This window comes from Rana temporaria, chromosome 3, assembly GCF_905171775.1.
Source record: "Rana temporaria chromosome 3, aRanTem1.1, whole genome shotgun sequence".
In the NCBI taxonomy this organism is placed as follows: domain Eukaryota; kingdom Metazoa; phylum Chordata; class Amphibia; order Anura; family Ranidae; genus Rana; species Rana temporaria.
The window spans coordinates 171,180,258-171,192,356 of record NC_053491.1 but is presented as its reverse complement, the minus strand read 5'-3'; the positions used below and the strand labels follow the sequence as shown (position 1 = coordinate 171,192,356).

The 12,099-nt window shown below is 38.8% G+C and overlaps 1 protein-coding gene across 1 annotated transcript in view; it reads right to left on the bottom strand.

Moving 5' to 3' along the window:
• Positions 1 to 1,724: 1,724 nt before the first annotated feature.
• BMT2 (base methyltransferase of 25S rRNA 2 homolog) overlaps positions 1,725 to 12,099 on the bottom strand; it is a 45,531-nt gene continuing 35,156 nt past the window's right edge. Inside the window, exons 4-5 of the mRNA XM_040343809.1 lie at positions 8,363 to 8,474; positions 1,725 to 2,595 (exon numbers count right to left, since the gene is read on the bottom strand). Coding sequence (XP_040199743.1) covers positions 1,969 to 2,595; positions 8,363 to 8,474 — 739 coding nt within the window. The 3' untranslated portion in view covers positions 1,725 to 1,968. The remainder of the gene's footprint in view (positions 2,596 to 8,362; positions 8,475 to 12,099) is intronic.

Below are 12,099 nucleotides of genomic sequence, written 5' to 3'. Positions count from 1 at the left end.
TTGCAACCTTCCCCCATTAGGCCCTATCCCCTACTGTACACCTGTACATCATTTTCTCCCCTACTGTACACCTTTGTGTACTTCTAGCTTATCTCATCTTTTTTTTATATTTTCACTTTACAAATCGAAGTTATGGCTTTGGTTTGGGTAAATTAAATTTTTAAATAGTTAGGTTTAAGACTACCCTAGCTTATGTCAGAACCAAACTTCCCAATTGCAAATTGTAAATAATTTTGACTCTTAATAGTTTTATTATATCTCACTATTACTATATACTGTAATCGTTGTTATTCACTATTTTAAACAAAAAATCTTTAAATGAAAATATTTATATATTTTCATGAAATTATTGTAGAATATTAAAATTATTCCTTGCCATATTACAGATCACAATTTAAAATGCATGCCAACATAAAACACACGCAGTAAAAATTTTATCAAATTGTTATAAGCGTCTGACAATTAACATATTACTTCCAGCAATTAGACAACAAGTAAAAAAGGCAAGCACTTGTTTCTAATTTCCGAACCACTCCAAAAAATGTTTTTTTATTTTTTTCAATGAAACAAAAAAAAACAAAAAAAAAAAACACACACCACACGACAATTGTTTAACATGGCCTACAGTTTATTAGGAAGACAAAAACATTTCTGCAAAGCATAATACTGGCATAAACAAAATAAAGTGATTTGAAATATATCTGGATTGTGGTGTCAATACTTGATGTTTTCATACCAGGAAATATCAAGCATTTACAATAATTGTTCGCCACATGTACTTCAACCGAGAAAAAAAAAAAAAATTATCATACCAATAATAAAATTAATAAGTTATTTAGCTTAGAAGAACAGACCAACCTATATTCAGTGCAAAAATCTCATAACGAGGTATTAGGACAAAAAAAAAAAACAGATAAAACCTTATGTGCAATACATTTCTCCCAAAAACTGTTACAGTTACTAGTTGTGCAATATTATTATTATTATTATTGATAGAAACTTACACAAGTTATTGTGTAGAAAAAAAAAGAAAAAAAAGAAACATTGTTTTTGATACTGTGGAATTTCCTTCCATCAAAGGCATTACCCAAAAGGATAGTCAAAATATTGCTTTTACTCCAAAACTGAATAGTGCACATACAATGTACAAAAATAATGGTGCAAAAAAAAAAAAAAAAAAAAAAGGGGATGCAAAAGGTTTTTGCAAAATACTAGTCTTCAACACTACTCCAAAGATTAATTAGATATACAGTTGGTACCTGAAGGCCCCATTCACACCTGAGCATAGGGTTTAAGCGTTTTTTTCCGGCATTTTGTCATATGTTACGATGCGCGTATTCGCACGTTAGCATACAGCGTTGTCTGACGTTTTTGAACTTCGTTGTTTTTTTTATTTTAGCCAATAGGAAAAATTATCATCTCCTTCATCATTTGTTGCCATGTTAGTAGATTTTTTTTTTATCTTCTTCCTGGGTGAATATTCTATTTCACAGAACAGATTAAAGCGACAAAACGCTTGTTGTCGTGCTAGACCCTTGAATCGAGCGTTTCCATTAGTTTCTATGGGAATACAAACGTTCAAAAACACCCAAATCAGCCCAATTCGAGCGACAAAAAAGGGTCCAGAACTTGTTTGAGCTTCAGGCGTTTTGGAGTGGAGATGTGAACCATCTCCATTTTGAATAATGGATTTTTTCCCCTCTAGCGTTTTGTAGCTTCAGGCTACGAAATGCTCAGGTGTGAATGGGCCCTAAAGACAGAAATGAAAAAAACAAAAAAACAAAATAAAAACGGTTTAACCATTACTACAAAGTATCATCCAGTTTTCCGCAGCAGTAAAAATTTCTAAAATACAGGGAGTAAGAAAATAGCAAACTTTGTAAACGTTTTAATTTTTTTTCTGGTTCAAGTCTGTATCTTGCTATTGGCAATACAGCCATATTGGCATTGGAAATATTTAGGACCAGTTTAGCTTAGGAGGAGAATAGGATCTTCAAACTCGTAGAAAGACATTGAGCTGGTTTGACTCTCTCCGGAATCAGAATCGTAAGGAGCGTCTGGCAGCTCGGAGAATGTGTAGGCTAATTGTTCTTCTTCCATTTCAGATCTGGCACATGAAGGGCTGGAGTATTCCTCTTCTCCAACATAATTGAAGTCTTGAGGGATGTAAAGCATATCCGGATAGTTCCTTGTAATCAGATCACTTGTAGTTTTTAGTGATGTTTTTCTAAATGCCATGAGATGCATGTGGGAAAATTTGGAGTACGTCATACGCTTGAAACCAAGAGATTCAATGGCAATTTTCCAGCTCTTCATCATCATTGCATGACGATTCTGATGAGAAGAATCTGGGGTGATAATGAGCAGCAAGCCATTCAGTGCAAGTAGTTCATGAGCTTTCTTACAGCAAATCCATCGCTGGTAACGTGATGGGAAATAAGACAGTAGAAGGGAAAAGACAACTACATGGAACAGTTCAGCAGGTAGATAATCTATGGGATTTTTCAGCTGCCTCAGGAAGGCCTCAATGGCATCAGGTGCAAGCTGAAGAGGTCTCTGGATTTGCAAGTTCAGGAAGTCGCATTTGTAGACCGTCTATAAAAATGTAGAAAAAAATAAATAAAAATTATACCAAGGCATTTGTCTTTACCGCCTGCCCTGTCATGCATTTCACAAAACACAAGTATGGGAGGACACTGCTAACAAGGCCTGCAGTGCAAGATGCCTTTGTATGTATTGTGCCCCATTTTGTCATTCATGGGCAATCCTTCTGAAACAGTACAACACGTGTGAAAATAAATGGCAGAATGCATTTCTATTTGCATTACAGCAAGAATGAACTCTAAATTAAACCTGTCACAAGCTGAGCAATTCAGAGAATGATATAAAAATGCATCTGCCACCTCTAAATTCTCCCCATCTGTCCCTTTCAGAGATGGACTGACTAAAATATTAATAAGGCTTGGGACTTGACAAGTGTAGGACCAAACTCTAGCTGCCTGCAGCGGCTTTCCCCTTTTACTTGTCATGTACGTTTACTAAAAAATTCCACTGATATGCAGTTTATTCTAATAAGTGAAGTATGAATTCTTCAAGCTTGTGAAAGGGCTTGTTGCTTTATCCACTTGCCAACTGGGCCAATTCTGACACTTCTCTCATATAGATAAAAATCTAAAAATTACTTAGAACACCCAACAATTATATATATTTTTTTAGCAGAGACCCTAGAGAATAAAATGGCGACCATTGCAATTTTTTATGTCAGACAGTATTTGCGCAGGGGGCTTTTGAATTGAAAATTTTAGGGGGGAAAAAAAAAAATACACCTTAACCACTTCCCGCAAAACGGACATACCTATACGTTATTTTGAGGAAGTGGTTGTACCGGGGTGATGCCTTTTAGAGTGGATGGTCAGCTTTCCACTTGGCTGTTATCACAAGCTGCACTTCCCAGGTTTCCCGTCCCACCAGGAGAACCCCGAACCGACACATCCACCGCTAGGCTGTCACCCAAACTAAGCTGGATTCGGTCTCGGTCATAAAATTCCGGACGCAATGTCAAGACGTTGCATCCGGTTTACACGGTTGCCAAATGGCGCCAATTAAAAAAAAAAAAAAAAAACAGTTTAGAATCGCCAATTTTGCAGATCGGAATACTTTGAAGTGCAAAGGAGGGATTTGGGATCTTTGAGACCCCTGATCAATCCATAAAGAGTACCTGTCACCGCCTATTACTGTCAGAATGGATGTTTACATTCCTTGTGACAGCAATAAAAGTGATCAGATTTTTTATTTGTTTTAAAAAGGACAGAAAAAAAAAAGTAAAAAAAAATCGCTGCATGCTCTGGCAGCAAAGAAAACGCATACGTAAGTCACGCACGCAAATGTTGTTCAAATCACACGTGAGGTATCGCCACGATCAGAGTGTGAGTAATGTACCATAGTTTGTCGCCATTCCACAAATGTGCGCAATTTTTAACCGTAGCATGATTGAGATCCATTAATTCAGCGTAACATCTACTTTCACAACAACACAAAATTGGGCTAACTTTACTGGTTTTCTTATTTTTTTTCTATTCAAAAAAGTGTATTTCTCCACCACCCCAATAAAATTGCGTTTGAAAGGCCGCTGCGCAAATAACATGCGACAAAATATTGCAACGACTGCCATTTTATTCTCCAGGAGTCTTTGCTAAAAGAAAAAAAAAAAAAGAAAAAAAATGTATATAATGTTTGGGGGGTTGCACGTAATTTTCTAGCAAAAAATACAAATTTTAACTTGTAAACAAGTGTCAAAAATGGGCTTGGTCCGAGTGGTTAATGCAATATAACATACACACACACACACACACACACACACACACACACACACACACACATATATGCATACACACACACACACACACACACACACACACACACACATACATATATATATATATATATATATATATATATATATTCACATATACACACACACACACACACACACACACATACACAGTGGGGATCGAAAGTTTGGCCACCCCAGGTAAAAATTTGTATTAATGTGCATAACGAAGCCAAGGAAAGATGGAAAAATCTCCAAAAGGCATCAAATTACAGATTAGACATTCTTATAATATGTCATATGTTCGGAATGTAATTAGGAAATGGCAGTCATCAGGAACAGTGGAAGTTAAAGCAAGATCTGGCAGACACTGGAGTTGTGGTACACTATTCCACTATAAAGAGATACTTGTACAAATATGGTCTTCATTGAAGAGTCATCAGAAGAAAAACCCTTATATGTCCTCACCCCAAAAATCAGCGTTTGAACTTTGCAAATGAACATATAGACAAGCCTGATGCATTTTGGAAACAAGTTCTGTGGACCGATGAGGTCAAAATAGAACTTTTTGGCTGGAATGAGCAAAGGTACGTTTGGAGAAGAAAGGGCACAGAATTTAATGAAAAGAACCTCTGTCCAACTGTTAAGCATGGGGGTGGATCAATCATGCTTTGGGGTTGTATTGCAGCCAGTGGCACATTTCACGAGTAGGAAAAATGGATTTAATAAAATTTTAGCAAATTTTGGATGGCAACTTGATGCCATCTGTGAAAAAGCTAAAGTTAAAGAGAGGATGGCAACTACAAATGGATAATGATCCTAAACACACCTCAAAATCCACAGGGGGGGGGGGGGAGATTACATGAAGAGGCGTAAACTGAAGGTTTTGCCATGGCCTTCACAATCTCCTGACCTCAACATAATTGAAAATCTATGGATAGACCTTAAAAGAGCAGTGCGTGACATACAGCCCAGAAATCTCAAAGAACTGGAAGACTTTTGTAAGGAAGAATGGGCAAAGATACCTCAAATAAGAATTGAAAGACACTTGGCTGGCTACAAAAAGCGTTTACAAGCTGTGATACTTGCCAAAGGGGGCAGTACAAGATATTAACTCTGCAGGGTGGCCAAACTTTTGCAGATGCAATTTTTTTGTTTTTTAAAGTGTAAATGATGGAAATAAAATCTAACTTTTTTTTGATATATTATAAGAATGTCTAATCTGTAATTTGATGCCTTTTGGGAGATTTTTCCATCTTTCCTTGGCTTCGTTATGCACATTAATACAAATTTTTACCTGGGGTGCCCAAACTTTCGATCCCCATATATATTACACACACACACACACACACACACACACACACACACACACTACAAACCAAAAGTTTGGACACACCTTCTCATTCAAAGAGTTTTCTTTATTTTCATGACTATGAAAATCGTAGATTCACACTGAAGGCATCAAAACTATGTATTAAAACATGTGGAATTATAAAACATAACAAAAAAGTGTGAAACAACTGAAAATATATTTCATATTCTAGGTTCTTCAAAGTAGCCACCTTTTGCAGCAGACACATCTCTAGAACTGTTAAGAGGAGACTGTGTGAATCAGGCCTTCATGGTAGAATATCTGCTAGAAAACCACTGCTAAAGAAAGGCAACAAGCAGAAGAGACTTGTTTGGGCTAATGAACACAAGGAATGGACATTAGACCAGTGAAAATCTGTGCTTTGGTCTGATGAGTCCAAACTTGAGATCTTTGGTTCCAACCCTTGTGTCTTTGTGCGACGCAGAAAAGGTGAACGGATGGACTCTACATGCCTGGTTCCCACTGTGAAGCATGGAGGAGGAGGTGTGATGGTGTGAGGGTGCTTTGCTGGTGACACTGTTGGGGATTTAATCAAAATTGAAGGCATACTGAACCAGCATGGCTACCACAGCATCTTGCAGCAGCATGCTATTCCATCCGGTTTGCGTTTAGTTGGACCATCGTTTATTTTTTAACAGGACAATGACCCCAAACACACCTCCAGGCTGTGTAAGGGCTATTTGACCCAGAAGGAGAGTGAGGGGGTGCTGCGCTAGGTGACTACCTCTTGAAGCTCATCAAGAGAATGCCAAGAGTGTGCCAAGCAGTAATCAAAGCAAAAGGTGGCTACTTTGAAGAACCTAGAATATGAAATATATTTATTTTTTTTCACACTTTTTTGTTATGTATAATTCCACATGTGTTAATTCATAGTTTTGATGCCTTCAGTGTGAATCTACAATTTTCATAGTCATGAAAATAAAGAAAACTCTTTGAATGAGAAGGTGTGTCCAAACTTTTGGTCTGTACTAATTATATATATATATATATATATATATATATATATATATATATATATATATAAAAAAATTATTTATTCATATATTTCCCCCTTGCACTGATGATTATATATTGTTTTGCAGATAGCAAAACTCATTTGGCAATATAGTTAATAAACCTTTAATTGCCATCAACAATGTTTATTTTCTAATTATAGGCTTGCACAAAAAAAAAAAAACACACCACACACAAATGTGAAAAAGTGAAGATATAGATAAACATTGTGGAAGGGGGTAAAACCTCAGCTAGGATATTTATGCTGTGTTCCCACTGAGGTACAACATGAAGATTGATCCTGGTGACCATTTCTCTGGTACAGAAAGTGATGTAAATTCCAAACCACCCGAGTCACAAGGAATTGGAGGTGAGGGGAATCCTGTTCTGGTGACAACTGTCTTGGAAGGGATATCTCCTCACTTTCAAGAGATTTCTCCCTGTTGAGACAGACAAAAAAAAAAAAATCCAGACAGGATACTCAACTATTTTCTGTGCTATTAACCACTTAAGCCCCGGACCATTTTGCTGGCCAAAGACCAGGCCACTTTTTGCAATTCAGCACTGCGTTGCTTTAACGAACAATTTTGCGGCCCTGCAATGTGGCTCCCAAACAAAATTGATGCCCTTCTCCCCCCCCACAAATAGAGCTTTCTTTTGGTGGTATTTGATCACCTCTGCGGTTTTTATTTTTTGTGCTATAAACAAAAATAGAGCGACAGCAGCACGTGTCGTGACTGCGACATTATGACGGACACATCGGACACTTTCGACCAATTTTTTGGGACCAGTCATTTTTACAGCGATCAGTGCTATAAAAAAATGCACCGATTACTGTGAAAATGACACTGGCAGTGAAGGGGTTAACCACTAGGTGGCGCTGAAGGGGTTAAGTACTCCCTAGTGAGTGATTCTAACTGTAGGGGGGGATGGGCTTTGTGTGACACGATGGTGATCACAGCTTCCGATTACAGGAGGCTGTGATCACTGTCTTGTCACTAGGAAGACTGGGGAAATGCTTGTTTACATCAGCATTTCACCCCCCCCCCTCACCATGACACGATCGCGCGTATGCCTGCGGACATCGAGTCTGCGGGACCCGCGGTCGGAGTCACGGAGCTTATGGCGGGCGCACGTGTCCACAATGCCGCCATCTTAAAAGGGGACATATTATGCCTGCCCGTGCCATGCTGCAGACGTATAAATGCGGGCGGCAAGCGGTTAAAAAGTTGTTTTTTCCCCCCTCGTTTTGGGTAAACTACGAATACCACAATAAGTTTCAAATTATAACAATAAAATGCTGCAAATGCCCAGGTTTTGGTATGCATTGTCAAATGTCATGATGTCAATGACGCCATGGGGTAGATTTACTAAAATGAGTACACTCAGAATCTGGTGCAGCTGTGCATGGTGGCCAATCAGCTTTAACTTCAGCTTGTTCAGTTACACTTTGACAATAAAACCTGGAAGCCGATTGGCTTCTATGCAGAGCTGCACCAGATTTTGCACCATGTAGTTTTAGTAAGTAACCCCCAATAATTTTGTAAAATAAAGTCTATGAATTACACCATTACATATATACTTTACATTAAGTTTATGCATTTTTAATAAACATGCAATTTTTTTGTACACATCACGGTCACCTAAACACTAAAATTAGTTTTTACCTCAACAGCAGGCACAATATCGATACCAACAGCAAGAAAATCTTCATATTTTACAAATGGATTATAGCAGCTTCCTACATCAAGTAATCTGATCTTCCCAGGAAGGTGAAATCTGTTGGAAAAATAATTGAAAAAAAAAGGTATCAACTTAAAGCGGAGTTCCGGCCACAATTTCACTTTTTAAATATGAATACCCCTGTAATACACAAGCTTAATGTATTCTAGTAAAGTTAGTCTGTAAACTAAGGTCCGTTTTGTTAGGTTGTTACAGCATTTAGACACTTTATAAAATAGAAATTGACTGGGGCCATCTTAAGTGTGGGCATCATGAAGCCAGACTGTATGACTTCCTGGATTTCAGCCTTGCAGATCTCGCACATGCTCAGTGCTGCACAAGCAGTGTCAGATCCGGTTTCAGCACCTGTGCTGTCCAAGTCACATGATTCTTTGAGACTGGGAAATGCACAGACTCCTGGAAAGTTACACCCACTACATTCCCAGGAGTCTGTGCGGTGTAGGTTAGGAAGCATTAAGCACCTAGGTGCAGGAAGTGGGAAGATTAACTATTCTGCCTAGCAACAACACTTTGAAGGCATCTAAAAAAAAAAATTTTTTTCGTAAAGGACTAATGACATTTTTTTAAAACTACTGATGTAATGTTATATTTATGGGTGGAACTCCACTTTAACAGCAAAATACATTTCTGATGATTCCGTAATCATTTAACCACTTAAGCCCCGCCGCACGCAGATATACGTCCTCTTTTTGAAGAGGGATATCTCGGTAACGGCAGCAGCTGCTGCCACAACCGATATCCACCTCTTCAGGCGACGGGGCTGTAAACGATAAATGGTGGTCTGTGCGGCGGATCGCCACAAGATCATCGGCGGCGCGAGATGGCACCCCCCCTCCGCCGCTTCCTGGAGCCGTTGCCAGCAGCGGAGGCGATCGGGTCCTGTGTCCCTGCTTGCCATGGATACGAGTCAGAGCAAGATGGCCCCCACCCGTCCCCATAGCATAGCAGGGCGGAAGCAACGTCAAAACGTCACTTCCGCCCATGCTTCTTAAAAAGGCACATTTTGTTGTAATTTTTTCAAATGACAACATTTTTTTTTTCTATTATTGCATTTTAGTCTTTTTGACCCCAGATCTCATATTTAAGAGGACCTGTCATGCTTTTTCTATTACAAGGGATGTTTACATTCCTTGTAATAGGAATAAAAAAAGTGACCCATTTTTTTTTTTTAAACAGTGTAAAAATAAATAAAATCAAGTAAAATAAATAAGAAAACAAAAAAATATATATAGATTTTTTAAAGCGCCCCTACACGACGAGCTCGCGCGCAGAAGCGAACGCATACGTGAGTAGCGCCCGCATATAAAAACGGTGTTCAAACCATACAAGCGGGGTATCGTCGTGATTAGTAGAGCGAGAGCAATAATTTTAGCCCTAGATCTCCTCTAACTCAAAAGATGCAACCTGTAGAATTTTTTTAAATGTCATCTATGGAGATTAAGGGTAAAAGTTTGACGCCATTCCATGAGCAGGCGCAATTTTGAAGCATGACATGTTGGGTATCAATTTACTCAGCGTAACATTATCTTTCACACAATAATAAAAAAAAAATTGGGCTAGCTTTACTGTTGTCTTATTTTTTAATTTAAAAAAGTGATTTTTTTTCCAAAAAAAAAAAAAAAAAAAAGTGCACTTGCAAGACCGCTGCACAAATACGGTGTGACAAAAAGTATTGCAATGACTGCCATTTTATTCACTCGGGTGTTAGAACCCCCAAACATTATATATAGTAGTAATTTTCTAGCAAAAAAAAAAAAAAAGTTTTTATCCTGTAAACACAGAGGGCCAGATTCACAGCGGAGATACGACGGAGTATCTCAGATACTCCGTCGTATCTCTCAGAGTATCTATGCGACTGATTCATAGAATCAGTTACGCATAGATATCCATAAGATCCGACAGGTGTAATTGTTTTCTACTTGTCGGATCTTAGGATGCAGTACCGCGGCCGCCGCTGGGGGGAGTTTGCGTCGTAAACCAGCGTCGGGTATGCAAATTAGGAGTTACGGCGATCCACAACGGATTTTCGCGTTCGCTACGTCGCCGCTAGTCTAGTTTCCCGTCGCAAAGTTAGTCGTCGTTTTTGGTGCCTTAACTTTACACAGCAATCGTATTGCTGTATAAAGTATGGCAGTTGTTCCCGCGGCGAAATTTAAAAATTCACGTCGTTTGCGTAAGCCGTCCGGGAATACGGAATTACGCGCGTCGCCGTTCGAAAAAATGACGTCACTGCGCGCAAAGCACGGCGGGAATTTTGAAACGGAGCATGCGCAGTAGGTCCGGCGTGGGAGCGCGCCTAATTTAAATGGCACACGCCCATTTAAAATTACGTGGGCGTACGCCGGCGTAGTTTTCATCGCTAGTGCTTTGTGAATCAGGCACTTGCGATGAAAACTTGCGGCGCTGTAACGTATCTACGATACGTTACGCCGCCGCACTTCTACCTGAATCTGGCCCAGAGTCTGAAAAACAGGCTCGGGATTTAAGTGGGTAACATCTCAATCTTTCTATATTTTCAATATTATATTCCAAATAATAAATCAATCATCAAGAATATATTCCACAGATATTACTACAATGGACCATTTTGCTACTTTTGTTAACCAACTAGCTGTCTGGGGCAATTTTGACATGTTTCACATACATGGTAAAATAGATATTTTTTTCTAGAAAATTACTTCAAGTGGTTGTAAACCCCTTTAACCTCCAGGTTATTTGCTTTAAACCTTTTCTGGAGGGCTTCTCCTCAGGTGGCATAGAAAAATCAGCCACTAACGTAAGTGCAATTTAAGAATATCTGCTGGTTTGCCTTTTAATACCACTAAATCTTATATAATTGACAATTTATGATTAATGTATCTGCTTATGGAACTTTGCCATCTTCTAGTTGGGTCATATTTAACATCTTTGGGGTATGCCAGTCAACTTTATATTGAACATTCTTATTATTGATAAAACTGATATGTAATATTTGGGTATTACTATTTCTTTTACTTTTAGCAGGTTTTCCGAGATTATTTGCGGTGGTTGATCGAAGGGATTGCCCGGCACACAAAGCCGCCGGTTCTTCTAACCTGGGCGGCGCTAGAGACTCTGGTTTGATCTTCCATCTCCGCCCACTCTATTTTGCCACTCCTAGCGGATATGCCTAGTCGGCAGTTGAGGCTTATTGTGGATGTGGTGTGCGTGACGCCACCCCGACGCGATGACCTTGTGCATGCGCGGTGGGGGCTTTGCCGCGCACATCAGATCCAGGGGACTAACTAGGAGTTCCCTACTATCTTTGTTTCTCGCGGTCAGCGATAGCTGATGCGAGGGACTTGATATAAACACAGAGAACCCATACCTCTACACCAGCATTCCTTGTTGGATTGTTATGGTGTGAGGTCAAATCTGTTATTAAATAAAGTTTCATGTCCACATTACCTGCCTCAATGATATTATGCAACACTACCCTCTAGTGGATCTTTACAGATAGGGTTTTTTACTAAACCATCAACTTTATGCTTGGGTACTCCCTAGTTTGGATTTAGTTATTCAAACTTATTGGTCTATGTTATCATTTAACGAACAAATATTAAATAACAGAAAAAATACCAATTATATTAATATTCACTATATCCAGGGGATTAATTAGGATCTCTCTACTATCTTTGTTTCT